This window comes from Nerophis ophidion, linkage group LG19, assembly GCF_033978795.1.
Source record: "Nerophis ophidion isolate RoL-2023_Sa linkage group LG19, RoL_Noph_v1.0, whole genome shotgun sequence".
Lineage (NCBI taxonomy): Eukaryota > Metazoa > Chordata > Actinopteri > Syngnathiformes > Syngnathidae > Nerophis > Nerophis ophidion.
In genome coordinates this window covers 47,197,659-47,219,066 of record NC_084629.1, presented here as the reverse complement: position 1 = coordinate 47,219,066, position 21,408 = coordinate 47,197,659, and the positions used below count along the sequence as shown (strand labels likewise).

At 40.0% G+C, this 21,408-nt stretch overlaps 1 protein-coding gene across 7 annotated transcripts in view; it reads right to left on the bottom strand.

The window, feature by feature from the left end:
* The window catches only part of LOC133538488 (disintegrin and metalloproteinase domain-containing protein 23), a 125,524-nt gene that overhangs the window by 77,597 nt on the left and 26,519 nt on the right, over positions 1–21,408 (bottom strand). For 6 of the 7 annotated variants that reach the window (XM_061880154.1, XM_061880156.1, XM_061880151.1 and 3 more), the window contains 3 exons: positions 19,118–19,580; positions 18,396–18,607; positions 14,153–14,229 (listed from right to left, as the gene is read on the bottom strand). In XM_061880154.1, the coding sequence (XP_061736138.1) occupies positions 14,153–14,229; positions 18,396–18,607; positions 19,118–19,193 (365 nt within the window). In that variant the 5' untranslated portion in view covers positions 19,194–19,580. The remainder of the gene's footprint in view (positions 1–14,152; positions 14,230–18,395; positions 18,608–19,117; positions 19,581–21,408) is intronic. The other variant, XM_061880153.1, reaches the window with a different exon arrangement.

Genomic DNA, 21,408 nt, shown 5'->3' with positions numbered 1-21,408 from the left:
TGGGAAAAAAATCGTTTTTGAATCGAGAATCGTGTTGAATTGAAAAAAAAAAAAAGATTTTGAATCGAATCATGACCCCAAGAATCGACATTAAATCGAATCGTGGGACACCCAAAGATTAGCAGCCCTACTGTGCTGTTTTTCTCAGAATTAATTATTCCTCCATTTGTTATCAGATTTGCACCTTCTTTCTCTCGTATTGCCACTCGCACCACTCCGCTAGCATCACAGCTGTTACCCATGCTGCTACCTCTTTCTTCAGCGAGGGCGTATGACGGGACAGTATGTGACGTGTGCTTGTTTTAAGTCTCTGTGAGAAGGAGAGACAAGAAAGAGTGAGAAACGCCTGTAGTTTAATGCCCGCAGCAAAAAGCAACTGCGTGAGAACGTATACTCGAATACTGTATCACGATATAGTCATTTTCTATATCGCACAGAGACAAAGCCGCGATATATCCAGTATATCGATATATCGCCAAGCCCTACATCAACATTACATTTTTTTTTCTCCTTACATTACGCCTTTTTTTCTTTTGTCTGGACAAGTCGCCACCTCATCGCAGGTCTCATTCAACTCTAAATATGAAAAAAAATGCCTCTAAACTGCATGACATTTTCAAGTTAAAAGCGCCATCCTACATGAAGAAAGGTAAATAGTTAGATAAAGGTTGTTTTTTTTTACAAGGGTGGTCCTTTAATGAAACATAACTGAGGTTGGGGGCTCCCTTGTTCCCTGGAAAAAAAATATTTTCTGGAGCATATACTCTCAAGATTTTTGCTCATCCAATTTAATCTCTCAGTGACTGAAGTAAAACTCAATTAATTTGACCTTTCACATAACGGAAGCCAGTTTCTGAAGTCAAAATCAGACCAGGTCCATGCAGACAATGATATCTTCAAAAATGCTCATTTCTCCCTCTCTGGTGTTAAGGAAATCTTCATCCACAAAGCTTGAGTTTTTTAAATATCTGACTCACAAAAAAACCTACTCACAAGCTGTCATAGTCGTAGTCATTTCGACCAATAGAAAGCTTGAAAAAAAGCAGCCACAACTTACCTGGCCGCACATTATATGTCGATATAACAGATCTACAATGACGTGTACATTATCTTTAAACACAGAGCTTGTGAAACAGTAATGTTTTCTTCGCCCACGCGTGCATGAGTGTCTACAGCTGCACAAAATTAAACCATCACTTAATAACTCAATAGCTTTATGGTTGGGTGTTAATGTTTAAAAACACATTCACCCCACAAAGATACATATACACACTCTGTACATAAACATTCACTGTACAAACATACATATACACATACATGTACATAAACATTCACTGTACAAACATACATATACACATACATGTACATAAACATTTACTGCACAAACATACATATATACATACTGTACATATACAAACCCCGTTTCCAAATGAGTTGGGAAATTGTGTTAGATGTAAATATAAACGGAATACAATGATTTGCAAATCCTTTTCAAGCCACATTCAGTTGAATATGCTACAAAGACAACATATTTGATGTTCAAACTCATAAAAAATTTTTTTTGCAAATAATCATTAACTTTAGAATTTGATGCCAGCAAGACGTGACAAAGAAGTTGGGAAAGGTGGCAATAAATACTGATCAAGTTGAGAAATGCTCATCAAACACTTATTTGGAACATCCCACAGATGTGCAGGCTAATTGGGAACAGGTGGGTTCCATGATTGGGTATAAAAGCAGCTTCCATGAAATGCTAAGTAATTCACAAACAAGGATGGGGTGAGGGTCAGCACTTTGTAAGCAAATTGTCGAACAGTTTTAGAACAACATTTCTCAACGAGCTATTGCAAGGAATTTAGGGATTTTACCATCTACGCTCCGTAAAATCATCAAAAGGTTCAGAGAATCTGGAGCAATCACTGCCCGTAAGCATGATATTACGGACCTTTGATCCCTCAAACGGTACTGCATCAAAAACCGACATCAGTGGGTAAAGGATATCACCACATGGGCTCAGAAACACTTCATAAAACCACTGTCAGTAACTACAGTCGGTCGCTACATCTGTAAGTGCAAGTTATAACTCTACTATGCAAAGCCAAACTCATTCATCAACAACACCACAAACCTCCGCCGGCTTCGCTGGGCCCGAGCTCATCTGAGATGGACTGATGCACAGTGGAAAAGTGTTCTGTGGTCTGACATGTCCACATTTTAAATTTAATTTGGAAACAGAGGACGTGGTGTCCTCCAGAACAAATAGGAAAATAAACATTCAGATGGTTATAGGCGCAAAGTTGAAAAGCCAGCATGTGTGATGGTATGGGGGTGCATTAGTGCCCAAGGCATGGGTAACTTACACATCTGTGAAGGCACCATTAATGCTGAATGGTCCATACAGGTTTTGGAGCAACATATGTTCTCATCCAACCAACGTTATCATGGATGCCCCTGCTTATTTCAGCAAGACAATGCCAAGCCATGTGTTACAACAGCGTGGCTTCGTAGTAAAAGAGTGCGGGTACTTTACTGACCCGCTTGCAGTCCAGACATGTCTCCAATCAAAAATGTGTGATGCATTATGAAGCGTAAAATACGACAGCGGAGACCCCGGACTGTTGAAGGACTGAAGCTCTACATAAAACAAGAATGAGAAAGAATTCCACTTTCAAAGCTTCAACAATTAGTTTCCTCAGTTCCCAAACGTTTATTGAGTGTTTTTAAAAGAAAATGTGATGTAACACAGTGGTGAACATGCCCTTTCCCAACTACTTTGGCACATGTTGCAGCCATGAAATTCTAAGTTAATTATTATTTGTAAAAAAAATAAAAAGTTTATGAGTTTGAACATCAAATATGTTGTCTTTGTAGCATATTCAACTGAATATGGCTTGAAAAGGATTTGCAAATCATTGTATTCTGTTTATATTTACATCTAACACAATTTCCCAACTCATATGGAAACGGGGTTTGCAGTTTACAGTTTTTTAGTGCCGCACTATAATAAAAGATTTTAATATTTTGCCACTTGTATGAAGTTAAATTACTACCATATGTTATTGTGGGAGCAATTATTCAGGGAACAGACTCGATAAATGCTTTCAGTTGAAACTCTCAGGTGAATTTAGGAGGTGAGCAGATAAAATGGCATTCAGGCACGCTGCAGATCTGTCTATATATAGATCAGGACTGTCGCAAGGATAACACTAAGCAAAATTGAAACTCCTCTTCTCTTGCATGCACAAAAAGCAGAAGTTAGCATGTGTTTCTCAAGGATAACCTACACACAAATAGCAGAGGGATGAAGGACAAGTTCTTCTTTTTCTGTTCTTTCTTTTTATTGATGGAGGCGTGTCCCACCTGTGCTCCCTCTGTAACAATCCTCTGCTTTTCAACCTTAGATCCCAAAGGGAGGACCTTTCCAAACCTCCCGATAATCTCTCTGATAGTAAGTGTGCTGTCCTTGTCATATCTTGGTTTTTTTTAGACGTTTGTCCCAGTGAAGTGTTCTTTCCCCGTCTGAATGCAGAAGAGCAACATTGTCAAACATCCTTTTTAAAGTCCTACTGAAAGCCACTACTAGCGATCACACAGTCTGATAGTTTATATATCAATGATGAAATATTAACATTGCAACACATGACAATACGGCCTTTTTAGTTTACTAAATTGCAATTTTAAATTTTGCGCTGAAGTGTCATGCCAAAACGTCGCGGTATGATGACGGGTGCGCGTGACGTCACGCATTATAGAGGACATTTTGTTCCAATACCGTTCACAGCTATAAGTCGTCTATTTTCATTGCATAATTCCACAGTATTCTGGACATCTGTGTTGCTTAATCTTTTGCAATTTGTTGAATGAATAATACAGACGTCAAAGAAGAAAGCTGTAGGTGAGAAGCGGTGTATTGCGGCCGGCTTTAGCAACACAAACACAGCCGGTGTTTCATTGTTTACATTCCGGTGAAGCTTTACTATGGAACAGAGCGGTCAAGCGAACACGGTTGGATTGGACCACACACACAAAGTACAGTGTATTATGCAGCGATCATTTCAAAAGACCGTGTTTTGAAGAGGGCCCCTTGCGAAGGGCAGAGATGAGCATCGCCACCACCCGTCGACTGGTGCCACTAAAACACTAGTAACACAATAAGCAGATAAGGGATTTTCCAGAATGATCCTAGTAAATGTGTCTAATAACATCTAAATCGCTCCCACTGTATAGTCTTTTTTTTTTCTAGTCCTTCACTCTCACTTTCCTCATCCACGAATCTTTCATCCTCGCTCAAATGAATGGGGAAATCGTCGCTTTCTCGATCCGAATCGTTCTCGCTGCTGGTGGCCATGATTGTAAACAATGTTCAGATGTGAGGAGCTCCACAACCAGAGGCGTCACGCGCACATCGTCTGCTACTTCCGGTACAGGCAAGGCTTTTTTGTTAGCGACCAAAAGTTGCGAACTTTATCGTGGATGTTCTCTACTAAATCCTTTCAGCAAAAATATCTCAATATCGCGAAATGATGAAGTATGACACATAGAATGGACCTGCTATCCCCGTTTAAATAAGAACATCTCATTTCAGTAGGCCTTTAAGCCAATGATTTCGACAACATGTCAACTGCGTTATGACACAAAAATGTCAAACCTTGTTGCAGAACCAAACAGATCCCACCCAAACCTAAATCACCCGTTTCCACCCGAGACTTCTCAAAGGTAAGATTTCTATGCGTATTGGCTTAACTTTCCGAGTAATCCAGCAAACACAGGTGAAATCATTCTCTCCTGACCAAAAGTAAATACGTTCTCCCCGTGATGAACAACAATGCAACATTTCTGCAATCTCCATTATTGGCACAGCTGCTGAAAAAGCAGGCTTTTCCCTGCCTCGAGGAATGACAATTATTTTGCGGTGTTGGAATAAAACACCACTTTCTTGATCGTTGGATGGGTTTATGAATGGTGGCCTTGACGTTTGACACCACTCAGCCATGAAGTCAGTATAAAATTACCATAGCTTATAACAGAATAGCTTTAAATCACATTAAGAGCCATGGAATTCAATTAGCATTTTAAAATCCTTGTACACATGCATATTATCCCTCGCATATGTAGACTGGCTACTCAGTGAAGGAACTAAATCAATATCATTGAGCGTCCACGGCCTTGTGTCTCCAAACGGGACAGTGATCTGCAGAATGTCCGTCTTCATGCTCATTTTGAATCAACCTAATTAAAGCTCATTAAAGACCCGATCTTTCCAAAATAAGCTTGTACAGCAGTTTTGTTTTTCTTTCTTGGAGCCTGCCAACTGTAAAAGAAACATTCTAGAGTTTGGCAGCTACCTCTGTAAAAGTCATTATCTTTGACAAATGCTGTTCCATTCATCAAAATAAAACTGCTTGGCCCTGTTCTTCCAGCCTGACACTGCTAAGTATAGTTATTTGTTTGTGAGTATGATTATGACAAAAATACTAAGCCTAAGGCAGGGGTGTCCAAACTTTTTCCATTGAGGACCGCACACGGAAAAGTTAAAGCATGCGGGGGCCATTTTTAAAATTTTTCATTTTCAAACCATAACAAAATATATGGATTTTTAAAAATTATTTTACCTTTAGGGGTCCATAAAGGGTCTCAGTTAATAAAATTAAAAAAGTAAATCAAATGTGTATTATTATTTTTTATTTAACGCTTACAGTAAAACTAAAAAAAAAAAAAAAAAAATGTTTTCTGGCATTTCTGTCAAAAACATCTTTGTTTTTTAATAGTAAAACTGAAATATGCAGTAATTAGTAATTAGAGCCCTAAAATATCAACAATGCAGGACACCATTGATTTGAATTTTTTATTATTTTTGAGTAATCACAGTGAAAAGATAAATAAAATACCACTAAATATATTTGGGATCCAAAAGGTGCCCCACTCAGAAAGTGATACATTTTTACTAGGGTTTTTTTTAACTTTCAACACTTAAGTTACGAGATCAACTTCAGATATATCTGTCGATTTTACGATTTAACTATTATTTTGTTTGTTTTATGCTCTTTTGTCAAAGAAAACTATGTTTTTTTTATGGGAACTGCACAATGTATGCAATATTTACCACATAAAACATTTTAAAGTGAAATTTTTTAACTAATTGGAGCTTTGAAAATTATTCATTATAACATGGATTTTTTTGGTCATTATTTTTTGTTTTGAGCAATGACAAAAAAATTAAAAATAAATAATTGATTGATTGAAACTTGTAATTAGTAGATTGCACAATACAGTACATATTCCGTACAATTGACCACTAAATGGTAACACCCCAATAAGTTAAGTCGGGGTCCACGGTAATCAATTCATGGTAAAGATGTTTTTTATATGGTAAAATAAAGACAAAAGAAGAAAAAAAACAGCCTGCATGGCAGCTTTGTGTCAACATTGCAATTTTTTCTCGATAGATTTCACTTCATTCCAATATTTTTAATGTTCTTTTTTATTTTTGCAATAGCATTTCCAGAATGTGTAAACAATTAGCTTCGGGCCGCAAATGGCCCGCAGGCCGCACTTTGGACATCCCTGGCCTAAGGGTTGGACATTGGTTGGGAAGAAGCGCATTTTAAGGTGGACCTATACTGTCTTTTTCGGAGTATAAGTCCCTCCGGAGTATAAGTCGCACCTGCCGAAAATGCATAATAAAGTAGGGAAAAAAACATATATAAGTCCCACTAAGGTATAAGTCGCATTTTTTGGGGAAATTTATTTGATAAAACCCAACACCAAGAATAGACATTTGAAAGGCAATTTAAAATAAATAAAGAATAGTGAACAACAGGCTGAATAAGTGTAGGTTATATGAGGCATAAATAAGCAACTGCTATGTTAACCTAACATATTATGGTAAGAGTCATTCAAATAACTATAACATATAGAACATGCTATACCTTTACCAAACTATCTGTCACTCATAATCGCTAAACCCCATGAAATCTTATACGTCTAGTCTCTGACGTGAATGAGCTAAATAATATAATTTGATATTTTACGGTAATGTGTTAATAATTTCACACATAAGTCGCTCCTGAGTATAAGTCGCACCCCCGGCCAAACTATGAAAAAAACTGCGACTTATAGTCCAAAAATACGGTAATTTTAATCTACTGTACTTTTAAAACACTTTCTTGTGGTATAGATCAGTGTTTTTCAACCACTGTGCCTCGGCACACTGGTGTGCCGTGAGATATTGTCCTGTGTGCCGTGAGAAAGTATGCAACTTTGCTTAATTGGTCCAAAAATCATATTATATATTATAATCTGCAAATAATGTGCCGTTGTCTAGTGTCTGTGCTGCGTAGAGCTCGGCAGGGTAACCATGTAATACTCCTTAACAGTAGGTTATTGCTTTGTAAAAATCAGAACGCGTCGATGATGGTTTGACGCGATCCAAATATGCAAAGCACAGCAAGACACAGCGTGCAGGTTAAAAGGTCTGTTACACTTTAACCAAAAATGAACAAAAGGCAAGTCCCGCTAGGAAAAGGCACTGAAATATAGGGATGGCTATGCAAAACGAAAGTAAAACTGAACTGGCTACAAAGCAAAATAAAACAGAATGCTGGACGACAGCAAAGACTTACAGTGTGTGTCCGTACATGACATGACAATCAACAATGTCTCCACAAAGACGGATAGCGTCCACACAACTGAAATAGTCTTGTTTGCCAGTACAAACAGGTCAGGCAATGGCATTCAAAGGAAGGCGTGAAGCTGCTACAGGACAATCACCAACAAAACAGGAAGAGCCAACAACATAACAGCTCAAGACAGGAGCTAAAGCACTACACACAGGAAAACAACAAACTAAAAAAAAAAAGTCAACTTGGTGGAGTTTCATTTATTTAACGTTCTGCCGGTGGTGTGCCTCTGTATTTTTTAAATAAATAAAATGTGCCTTGGCTCAAAAAAAGTTGAAAAACACTGGTATAGAAAATATGTATTGGATATGCTATGGTGTAAATGTTGCTCCACAATCACTTTTACAACCCGTTTTTTTTGAGTCCCCATAAGATGTTACAAACCCCGTTTCCAAATGAGTTGGGAAATTGTGTTAGATGTAAATATAAACAGAATACAATGATTTGCAAAACCTTTTCAAGCCATATTCAATTGAATATGCTACAAAGACAACATATTTGATGTTCAAACTGATAAACATTTTTTATTTTTTTGCAAATAATCATTAATTTAAGAATTTGATGCCAGCAAGACGTGACAAAGAAGTTGGGAAAGGTGGCAATAAATACTGGTAAAGTTGAGGAATGCTCATCAAACACTTATTTGGAACATCCCACAGGTGTGCAAGCTAATTGGGAACAGGTGGGTGCCATGAATGGGTATTAAAACAGCTTCCCAAAAAATGCTCAGTCTTTCACAAGAAAGGATGGGGCGAGGTACACCCCTTTGTCCACAACTGCGTGAGCAAATAGTCAAACAGTTTAAGAACAACCTTTCTCAAAGTGCAATTGCAAGAAATTTAGGGATTTCAACATCTACGCTCCATAATATCATCAAAAGGTTCAGAGAATCTGGAGAAATCACTCCACGTAAGCGGCATGGCCGGAAACCAACATTGAATGACCGTGACCTTCCATCCCTCAGACGGCACTGTATCAAAAACTGACATCAATCTCTAAAGGATATCACCACATGGGCTCAGGAACACTTCAGAAAACCACTGTCACTAAATACAGTTTGTCGCTACATCTGTAAGTACAAGTTAAAGCTCTACTATGCAAAGCGAAAGCAATTTATCAACAACATTCAGAAACGCTGCCGGCTTCTCTGGGCCTGAGATCATCTAAGATGGACTGATGCAAAGTGGAAAAGTGTTCTGTGGTCTGATGAGTCCATATCTCAGATCGTTTTTGGACATAATCAAAATCGTGTGATCTGAAAGGAAGGGGAAGGGAACCATCCAGACTGTTATCCACACAAAGTTGAAAAGCCAGCATCTGTGATGGTATGGGGGTGCATTAGTGCCCAAGGCATGGGTAACTTACACATCTGTGAAGGCACCATTAATGGTGAAAGGTACATATAGGTTTGGAACAACATATGCTGCCATCTAAGCGCCGTCTTTTTCATGGACGCCCCTGCTTATTTCAGCAAGACAATGCCAAGCCACATTCAGCACGTGTTACAACAGCATGGCTTTGTAAAAAAAGAGTGCGGGTACTTTCCTGGCCCGCCTGCAGTTCAGACGTGACTCCCATTGAAAATGTGTGGCGCATTATGAAGCGTAAAATACGACAGCGGAGACCCCGGACTGTTGAAGGACTGAAGCTCTACATAAAACAAGAATGGGAAAGAATTCCACTTTCAAAGCTTCAATAATTAGTTTCCTCAGTTCCCAAATGTTTATTCAGTGTTGTTAAAAAAAAAAGTGATGTAACACAGTGGTGAACATGCCCTTTCCCAACTACTTTGGCACGTGTTGCAGCCATGAAATTTTAAGTTAATTATTATTTGCAGAAAAAATTAAGTTTATGAGTTTGAACATCAAATATTTTGTCTTTGTGCCGATTCAACTGAATATGGGTTGAAAAGGATTTGCAAATCATTGTATTCCGTTTATATTTACATTTAACACAATTTTCCCAACTCATATGGAAACGGGGTTTGTAAATTCTGGAGGCGTTCACAGATTGCAAATGAAACCATGCCACACTCTTGTCTTTTTTTTTCTTCTTTTTTTAAATGTGCACTGTTTAAATATATATGTTGAAGTCGTCACTGCTATTTTTTTCCCAGACATAGCCAAAAATAAACGTCATGAATGTTACATGGATTCACCCCATCACACCATTAGGTACACCTGGACCCTCGCCTATTGATTCACTTTGCATAAAAACAGCTGCTTTTTGGCAGCTTTATGTCGCTGCATGTTGCACGTCGGTGTTATTATGTGCATGCCAAGATTAGATGGGAAATATTACTTTATCCTCATTTGTTGTGTTTTCTCATAGCCTGAAGCAGAGGAGAAGGAGCTCCTACCCCTTTGGCTGAGAGCTTGACGTTTGGTTTACTAAGATCCAAATAACACACAGTAAACGGCGTGTGCAAGCTATAAAATTGTGTGTGCTATTGATGGGTGTGTTGCGTGTGATCTACTAACATTGCACGTAGAATTAAAAAGTGATGAAGACCGCCTTATTTTAATTGGGTTTTTGTGTGTACTACTGGCATTACGTGCCCTCCACATTCATGCCATTTTGCTCTCCATCCTGTTTACCATGTTATTGAAATAACAGCACACATCTATAAGTTGTAACACTTTTTCTGCAATATAGAATTGCAATCTGTAGACAACAGAAACTATTTTTAGCGCGTCAGGGAGACGGAGAACCAGCACAACTGCAATACATTTTTGCGTCTAGAACAGACCTGGGCAAATTAAGGCCCGGGGGCCACATGCTGCCCGTTAAGATTTTCAATCTGGCCGGCCGGACATTCCCAAATACTGTTTTTCGATCTTTAAAATGGAAAGTATAGCTGCCATTATGATGTGCAGTCATGTTTTCTAATGACCGTGAGTCTTGAACGATACAGAGTATTTCAATGGTTGGAATCTGCGCTTACGGATTATATACAAGTTACTGTGATAATCTAATTAGTTACTATGGTAATATAATTAGTTACTGAGGTCATCTACCCTATTTTTTGGACTATAAATCGCAGTTTTTTTCATAGTTTGGCCGGGGGTGCGACATATACTCAGGAGCGAATTATGTGTGAAATTATTAAAACATTACCGCAGTGGTCCTCAACCACCGGGCCGATTGGTACCGGTCCGCACAAGAAATAAAAAAAAAATAATAATAATAATAATAATATACATACATTTTTTTTATTATTAAATCAACATAAAAAAACACAATATATACATTATATATCAATATAGATCAATACAGTCTGCAGGGATACAGTCCGCAAGCACACATGATTGTATTTCTTTATGAAAAAAAACAAAAAACAAAAACGTATAGCATGTTCTATATGTTATAGTTATTTGAATGACTCTTACCATAATATGTTAGGTTAACATAGCAGTTGGTTATTTATGCCTCATATAACCTACACTTATTCAGCCTGTTGTTCACTATTATTTATTTATTTTAAATTGCCTTTCAAATGTCTATTCTTGGTGTTGGGTTTTATCAAATAAATTTCCCCCAAAAATGCGACTTATACTCCAGTGCGACTTATATATGTTTTTTTCCTTCTTTATTATGCATTTTCGGCCAGTGGGACGTATACTCCGGAGCGATTTATAATCTGAAAAATATGGTAGTTAGTTACTATGGTAATGTAAGTCCCAGTAGCTCAGACGAGGCACCAAGCAGTGTGGGTGAGCAGCGTTTCCACCGAGGCGGAAGGAGATTTCCACAACAAAGTTCTAAAGCTTAGTGATGTATCAGATATACCAGATTGTAGGCGGGTTTAATTTGTACCCTTCGCGTTCATATTTCACTGTTTGTTGCATTTTTTTTTGCGTTTCACTTGATTGTAAAACGTGTCGATTGAAAAGGGGTGTGACGTTCATTTATTGTCAATATTCAGTGTTTTATCCTTCATAGAAAAATGTAAAATTCCATTATGTTATTTAAAGCGGTCTGTCATAACGTGTTTTAGCATTCAATCAGACATTATTGTGAGGTTTTGTATTAGTGTTCATAAAAATATATATACCGGCCCCCAGACACATTTTTTTCTCTAAATGTGGCCCACGAGTCAAAATAATTGCCCAGGCCTGGTCTAGAAGGATCGAAACGCAAGAAAATGTTTACTGAAATACTTATTTTCAAATAATGCATATATTATGAAAATGTATTTCTTAAGTTAAAAAATGAACAGCATTAAAAAAAATACGTCAGCAGATTCCAAAACTTATCAATTGAAGTTGTTTCCAATAGCCCCTTAAGTCATTTAGCAGCTATAACATTCTATAACGATATATCCGTATAGACAATATGTCTAATATTTTTTATTGATCAAAGACCAAAATGTTGACGGACACACGAGGATTATTTGTCAATCAAGTGGCATTATCACCTATTTTCTTATAGTCGTGTGCGCAATAGCGCCCTCAGAACAGTGATCATTCTTGATAAATCACATTTCAGACGCCAAATGATTATATTTGCATCTCCTCCTCCAAGTATTGCGGGCATTCTGATGATCAGCATGTATTCTGCATATTCCTGAAGACAGACACGCCACATGGATTTCACTCCTCACTCTGCTCACTTAAAAGACGCAATCCTCTGCTCATGAATTTAGTAAATCAGCTTTTAATCTGATATTCAGTTTGTACGTGTTTTAGTACACACAAACCTTTAATAGGTCAGGCCCTAGATTTCCAAATACCGGTAAATGTTTCCATCTTGCGGGGATGTCACAACGTAGCCAGACTCATAAACCCAAAAAGAGAGGCATCCAAAACTGTGTGCAAGCTTGCACCAAAATGCAAGAACCTTTTGATTTGACACTTTGAAATTGTTTAAAACAAGTATCCAATTTTGTAACAACATTCATAGGTTGTGCATTTAAGATGTGACTTTAAGGTTTTACTACACGGTCGAGCTCCATCCTATTTTGCTGATTGTATTGTATCATATAACCTGGCAAGAAATCTGTGTTCAAAGATCTCTGGCTTATTAGTGATTCCCAGAGCCCAAACAAAGTCTGTGGGCTATAGAGCGTTTTCTATTGGGGCTCCAGTAGTCTGGAATGCCCTCCCGGTAACAGTTAGAGATGCTACCTCTGTATAAGCATTTAAGTCCCATCTTAACACTCATTTGTATACTCTAGCCTTTAAATAGACCTCCTTTTTAGACCAGTTGATCTGCCGTTTCTTTTCTGCTATGCCCACCTCTCCCTCGTGGAGGTGGGGGACACAGGTTCAATGGCCACGAATGAAGTGCTGGCATCTCTGACCTGTCTCCACTCGTGATGGTCTCCTGCTGGCCTCACTATGGACTGGACTCTCACACTATTATGTAAGATCCACTATGGACTGGACTCTCACACTATTATGTAAGATCCACTAAGGACTGGACTCTCACACTATTATGTAAGATCCACTATGGACTGGACTCTCACACTATTATGTAAGATCCACTAAGGACTGGACTCTCACACTATTATGTTAGATCCACTATGGACTGGACTCTCACAATATTATGTTAGATCCACTATGGACTGGACTCTTACAATATAATGTTAGATCCACTATGGACTGGACTCTCACACTATTATGTTAGATCCACTATGGACTGGACTCTCACACTATTATGTTAGATCCACTATGGACTGGACTCTCACACTATTATGTTAGATCCACTATGGACTGGACTCTCACAATATTACGCTAGATCCACTCGACGTCCATTACACCGGTCACCCTGGGGGCGGGTCCCCACATCTGCGGTCCTCTCAAAGGTTTCTCATTGTCCCATTGGGTTGAGTTTTTACTTGCCCTGATGTGGGATCTGAACCGAGGATGTCGTTGTGGCTTGTGCAGCCCTTTGAGACACTTGTGATTTAGGGCTATATAAATAAACATTGATTGATTGATTGACTGATTGATTGATTGATAGGTCACAAAAGACAACATTCATTACTGGTCCCCTTTAAATTTGAGCAGTTCTTGGATGAAGGTTATTTTCCTCAACATCGTACAGCTAGCAAAGTGTGCTAAGGTTACAATTGGAAAACTTAGTAGCACAAGTAGCTCGGCGTTGAGAAGTCTAAAATGCTGTGGATGTTTTTACTGTTTCCTGTGATATTACATCGTGCTCCTCTGCCACATTGTGGGCAGATGTAGAAAAGTGGTGCATCCTCTAACCATCCTTGCATTTCTGTCAACACAACCTCAGCAACAGCTGCCGCTATGAGACACGCTCTCACCAAAGGACCAACCACAGTCGGAAAATTTGTTATGACTAACAACCGCAGTGGCGAGGATTTACTCAGGCTTTTACTGGCCGTGGGACGTTTGTTTGTCTGTCAGTCAGCAGGGTTGTGCAAACACAACTTGGACACTAATTAAGAGTGTCTTGTTTTATGACGTTGGAGTTGAATAACAATGACGGAGAGGTGCACTTACTTGTTCAGTGTTAGATCCAGAACAAATCGGGCGCCAAAGGCTTCCAGCTGGAAGCTAACCTGAGCAAGGTGAATTGCCTGTAGGGTGAGAAAAATTATTATTCACTGTTTTAATGGCTGTTGTTAAAAGTGATAGCTCAAAATTTACAGTAAATGCCCCAAAGGTGACAAAATGCAAAGCAGTAATGCACTCCCGAATTAAAACGCCAATAAACAGCACAGGAAGAAGAAGACTGAAGAAGTATCGTGATTTTACTGCTACGTCTACAGACCCATGGACGTTGGCAAGCTGGAGATGATTGGATGTTGAGTCAGGAGTTGACTGCTGTTAAACATGAGGTTCAGTGAGTAGGAAGGCGAATGAAGATTGTGATCCCCAAGAGACTACCTACACCAGGGGTCACCAACGCAGTGCCTGCTGGCACCAGGTCGCCCGTAAGGACCACATGAGTCGCCCGCTGGCCTGTTCTAAAAATAGCTCAAATAGCAGCACTTACCAGTGAGCTGCCTCTATTTTTTAAATTGTATTTATTTACTAGCAAGCTGGTCTCGCTTTGCTGGACATTTTTAATTCTAAGAGAGACAAAACTCAAATAGAATTTGAAAATCCAAGAAACTATTTTAAAGACTTGGTCTTCACTTGTTTAAATAAATTAATTTATTTTTTTACTTTGATTTTTATAACTTTCAGAAAGACAATTTTAGAGAAAAAATACAACCTTAAAAAGGATTTTAGGATTTTTAAACACATATACCTTTTTACCTTTTAAATTCCTTCCTCTTCTTTCCTGACAATTTAAATCAATGTTCAGGTTTTTTTTTTATTATTGTACAGCATAATAAATGCATTTTAATTTAATTCTTCATTTTAGCTTCTGTTTTTTCGACGAAGAATATTTGTGAATGTTTCTTCAAACTTACTATGATTACAATTCAAAAGAATTATTCTGGCAAATCTAGAAAATCTGTAGAATCTAATTTAAATCTTATTTCAAAGTATTTTGAATTTCTTTTAAAATGTTTGTTCTGGAAAGTCTCGAATAAATAATGATTTGTCTTTGTTAGAAATATAGCTTGGTCCAATTTGTTATATATTCTAACAAAGTGCAAATTGGATTTTAACCTATTCAAAACATGTCATCAAAATTCTAAAATTAATCTTAATCAGGAAAAATTACTAATGATGTTCCATAAATTATTTTTTTAATTGTTTCAAAAAGATTCGAATTAGTTAGTTTGTATCTTCATTTTTTTTGGGTGAATTTTGAATTTTAAAGTGTCGAAATTGAAGATAAACTATGTTTCAAAATTTAATTTCCATTTTTTGTGTGTTTTCTCCTCTTTTGAACCGTTCAATTAAGTGTTTTTTTTTTATTATTATTCTCTACAAAAAACCTTCCGTAAAAGGAAAAAAAATGTACGACGGAATGACAAACAGAAATACCCATTTTTTTTTATATGTATATAGATTTATTTATTAAAGATAAATTGATCAAATTGGCTATTTCTGGCAATTTATCTAAGTGTGTATCAAACTGGTAGCCCTTGGCATTAATCAGTACCCAAGAAGTAGCTCTTGCTTTCAAAAAGGTTGCTGACCCCTGACCTACAGTATCAACTGTGAACCACAAGAATCTGTAGTGAGCCAGCTGTCAACTGGCTGGTTATGGTTTAGTTAAACGTCTGTCTGAAATGACGTTGTAAAGTGGGTCCTTTTTACACGTGTAAGAGTCAATCCATCCATCCATTTTCTACCGCGTGTCCCGTTCGGGTGAATGTTGAAAAATAATTAATCCAATTCATCTTTAAAGTTAAAATAGTGTGTGATTGCAGACCACAAAGGTTTTCAGAGTATGGGAGAGAAAGGTTTCCTTCAGAGAACATATGTCCAGCGCATACTTTGTGGTATTTTTACTCATTCCATCCATCCATTTTCTACTGCTTGTCCCTTTCTGGGTCGTGGGGGATGCTGGAGCCTATCTCAGCTATAGTCGAGCGAAAGGCTGGGTACACCCTGGACAAGCCGCCACCTCATCGTAGGAACTAAATCCCTTTGACTGTAGAAACGACTGCAACAGTCCTGTCCTGTCGATTGTCCATCCAGCCATCCGTTTCCTACCGCTTGTCCCCTTTAGTGGTCACGGGGAATGCTGGAGCCTATCTCAACTGGAATCGGGCGGAAGGCGGTGTACACCCTGGATAAGTCACCCCTCATCATAGGAACTAAATCTCTTTGACTGTAGAAACAACTGCAACAGTCCTGTCCAGTTGATTGTACATCCATCCATCCATCCATTTTCTACTGCTTGTCCCTTTCTGGGTCATGGGGGATGCTGGAGCCTATCTCAGCTATATTCGGGCGGAAAGCAGGGTACACCCTGGACAATTTGCCCCCTCATCGTAGGAACTAAATCCCATTGACTGTAGAAACGACTGCAACACTTCTGTCCTGTTGTTTGTCCATCCATTTTCTACCGCTTGTCCCTTTTGGAATCGCGCGGGGGGTGCTGGAGCCTATCTCAGTTCCATTTGGGCGGAAGGCGGGGTGCACCCTGGACAAGCCGCCACCTCATCGTAGGAACTAAATTTCTTTGACTGTAAAAAAGGACTGCAACATTCCTGTCCTGTTGTTTGTCCATCCATTTTCTACCGATTGTCCCTTTCGGAATCGCAGTGATGGTGCTGGAGCCTATCTCAGCTACATTTGGGCAGTAGGCGGCGTACACCCTGGACAAGCCACTACCTCATCGTAGGAACTAAATCCCTTTGACTGTAGAAACGACTTCAACACTCCTGTCCTGTTGATTGTCCGTCCATCCATCCATCCATCCGTTTTCTACCGCTAATCCCTTTTTGGGGTCGCGGGGGGTGCTGGAGCCTATCTCAGCTATATTTGGGCGGAAAGCAGGGTACACCCTGGACAAGTTGCCACCTCATCGTAGGAACTAAATCCCTTTGACTGTAGAAACGACTGCAACACGCCTGTCCTGTTGTTTGTCCATCCATTTCCTACCGCTTGTCCCTTTCTGAATCGCGCGGGGGTTCTGGAGCCTATCTCAGCTATATTCGGGCGGAAAGCAGGGTACACCCTGGACAATTTTCCCCCTCATCGTAGGAACTAAATCCCTTTGACTGTAGAAACGACTGCAACACGCCTGTCCTGTTGTTTGTCCATCCATCATCTACCGCTTGTCCCTTTCAGAATCGCGTGGGGGGGGGGCTGGAGCCTATCTCAGCTATATTTAGGCGGAAGGCGTGTACACCCTGGACAAGTCACACACCTTATCGTAGGAATTGAATCTCTTTGATTATAGAAACGACTGCAACAGTCCTGTCCTGTTGATTGTCCATCCATCCATCCATTTTCTACCGCTTGTCCTTTTTTGGGGCTGCGGGGGGTGCTGGTGCCTATCTCAGCTACAATTGGGCTGAAGGCGGCGTACACCCTGGACAAGTCACCACCTCATCGTAGGAAATAAATCCCTTTGACTGTAGAAACGACTGCAACGCTCCTGTCCTGTTGTTTGTCCATCCATTTACTACTGCTTGTCCCTTTCGGAATCGCGGGGGGGTGCTGGAGCCTATCTCAGCTACATTTAGGCGAAAGACGGTGTACACCCTGGACAAGCCGCCACCTCATCGTAGGAACTAAATCCCTTTGACTGTAGAAACGACTGCAAAGGTCCTGTCCAGTTGATTGTCCATCCAGCCATCCGTTTCCTACCGCTTGTCCCTTTTTGTGGTCGCGGGGGATGCTGGAGCCTATCTCAGCTGCAATCGGACAAAAGGCGGGGTACACCCTGGACAAGCCGCCACATCATCGTAGGAACTAAATCCCTTTGACTGTAGAAAGGACTGCAACAGTCCTGTCCTGTTGATTGTTTATTTCTTACAATGTACTGTGTTACTGTCACATTAAATCATTGCACCTTGAGTGGTAGAAGCATGGCTTGTGTTAAATGGTATAACGGTCTATACGCGTACTTTAATTTAAGGGACAGAAGTGGACTGTAGGCCTGTTTATTAGAAAGCCGTAGACAAGTTAGCGATCCAGCCCCCACTGGACGACATAAACAGATGTGGTGGACAAATGACAGATGGTGATTCTGCATGGCTGCAGCTTTCTTCAGCATCGCACAGCAGGACTTTGTGCGCTATTTATGTGCTTAGAAAACAGGATTACAAGATGAAAGATGGGCCACTACTGCTGAATGTTGCAGAGTGTGCGTTCTGAATTTGCTCACCTGACCGTCACCGGCTTGGCTCCGGACTTTCGTGTCCAGGTCATGGTAGGTGCTCTCCGAGCCCTCGTTTAGGTAGTAGATCAGGCGGGATGGGAAGGTGATCACATGCTCGGCTGCATGGCGTGTTGTGTTTTCAATAGCGGTTGCTGCAGTTGCCTGTTGCTTCACCGGCACTGCGTCCCTCTCAACCTTGTCCTCTGCTCCGGGAGAAACTGCAGACACATACACACCTGAACCAGCTGTCATCCTCAAGTTGTGATAACACCAAGGCAAAAGGGGGTTTGGATGTCATTGCAACCCCTGAGGACACTTCAGGGTCCAAAATGTAGCAGTATACTTGCCAGCAAATATGACTGCCGAGATTACTTTTTGCTGCAAATGATCATAACAGTAGCCTTTTCATTTAGACTGTGATATGTCTCTACTGCCATTCCAAAAGTGATAAATGCATGACAGTTAGCTTTAAACAGTCATAACACTTGTTTATGTGGTTTTATTGTCCAAATACAAACATTTTGAACAAAAGATGGGATGTTGTAGTCTGCCCTCCTCCACTATCATGTTAAAGTCACAGCCCATAAGGCACACTGTCCTCCCTTCTTCAGACTATCTAAATACAGCGAGCACCAAAAAGCACCTTATCCTGATGTCGAGCATACAGTACAGTACAGTACAGCACAGGATGCAAGTGATCACATCAAACAAAATGCAGTGGTACGTACCGGATGACGCCAGTGATGCGTGAAACCGAAGCGTGAGGATGCTGACGAGCAAAGTGGCCAGAAATATCAGATGCATGATTCATATTTGATTACTGAAATATCTCGATATCAACACAACAACATAGCGTGGAGCTTGCAGCCCATGGTGGCAGGGAGGTGCCGAGCAGGCTGGAGGGGAGGGAGAGTCTTCTTCATAGGTCCGGGAGGCACTGGGCTGCTTGCTGCTGCTGCTGCTGCTGCAGATGATGGGAGGAGGAGGAGGAAGAAGAGGAGGAGAGGGAGGGGGGAGCGCGGTGAAGGCGGTGGCCAACCAAACAGCTACTGGAAGCCAAGCGGCAGACTCCTCCTCATTGTGCACAAAAGAAGTCCTCTCTACCATGCTGAGCAGGACACATGGAGACAGTGCAACCCGGATACAGGAAGTGGTAGCGCAGAATGATTAAATGAAGGACACATAGGTGATCTGCAAGGAGAGAAGGAGTATGTTTAAATGCCAACACGAGAAAGAAAAAAAGGGGCTATAAATATCTGGGTTTGTACATCAAAGCATATCATAGCAACTCACATAACATGTGGGTTGGGATTGTGAGTTGCAAATATTTAGGGGAATTCATAGTGTCAGTCAAGTAGTGCAGTGGTTCTCAAATGGGGGTAACCGAAAGTGATGCTATTGGGTAAGTGAAATTAAAAAAATATATATTCTATAAATAGCAACAATTCAAGAATTCTTTATAAATATATTTATTGTATAATACTTCAGGGCTTCACGGTGGCAGAGGGGTTAGTGCGTCTGCCTCACAATACGAAGGTCCTGCAGTTCTGGGTTCAAATCCAGGCTCGGGATCTTACTGTGTGGAGTTTGCATGTTCTCCCCGTGAATGCGTGGGTTCCCTCCGGGTACTCCGGCTTCCTCCCACTTCCAAAGACATGCACCTGGGGATAGGTTGATTGGCAACACTAAATTGGCCCTAGTGTGTGAATGTGAGTGTGAATGTTGTCTGTCTATCTGTGTTGGCCCTGCGATGAGGTGGCGACTTGTCCAGGGTGTACCCCGCCTTCCGCCCGATTGTAGCTGAGATAGGCGCCAGCGCCCCCCGCGACCCCAAACGGGAATAAGCGGTAGGAAATGGATGGATGGATATAATACTTCAACAAAATTTGAATGTAAGTTCATAAACTGTGAAAAAAAAATTACAACAATGCAATATTCAGTGTTGACAGCTAGATTTTTTGTGGACATGTTCCATAAATATTGATGTTAAAGATTAATTTTTTTGTGAAGAAATGTTTAGAATTATTCCCTGCCTTCCGCCCGATTGTAGCTGAGATAGGCACCAGCGCCCCCCGTGACCCCAAAGGGAATAAGCGGTAGAAAATGGATGTATGTTTAGAATTAAGTTCATGAATCCAGATGGATCTCTATTACAATCCCCAAAGAGGGCACTTTAAGTTTATGTTTACTTCTATGTGTAGAAATCTTTATTTATAATTGAATCACTTGTTTATTTTTCAACAAGTTTTTAGTAGGGATGCACCGATTAATCGGTAACCGAATATGGCAAAAAAAGCCACATTCGGCCTTCGGTGGAATGAGTTAAAAACAAGGCCGAATAGTGGCGTGTGACGCAATTTTTTGACGCGGTGACACAATCAACCAACGTGCAGTGACGTTGGGATATGTTGTGTACCTGTATAAGTGTATGAGGTTACATTGGGATATGTTGTGTACCTGTATAAGTGTATGAGGTTACATTGGGATATGTTGTGTACCTGTATAAGTGTATGAGGTTACAAGCACACACTTATTGAGATTTAGTGGGGCCTCTGTTTACATTATTAGCCTGTTGTGTAGGCTACCTGTATAAGTGTATGAGGTTACAATGTTGTGTACCTGTATAAGTGTATGAGGTTACAAGCACACACTTATTGAGATTTAGTGGGGCCTCTGTTTACATTATTAGCCTGTTGTGTAGGCTACCTGTATAAGTGTATGAGGTTACAAGCACACACTTATTGAGATTTACTTGAGCCTTCTGTTTACATTATTAGCCTGTTGTGTAGGCTACCTGTATAAGTGTATGAGGTTACAAGCACACACTTATTGAGATTTACTTGAGCCTTCTGTTTACATTATTAGCATATCTACTGTGGCTAAGCAGACTTTTGCCAAAAGGACAATAATTCATTTGTTGTGGGTTTATCCACTTTAATGCACTTTATTTTTTTTTGGAATGCATTTTTTGTTTGAAGGCCTAATATAAATGAAAAACTGTGCTTTTTTTGAAAAGCAA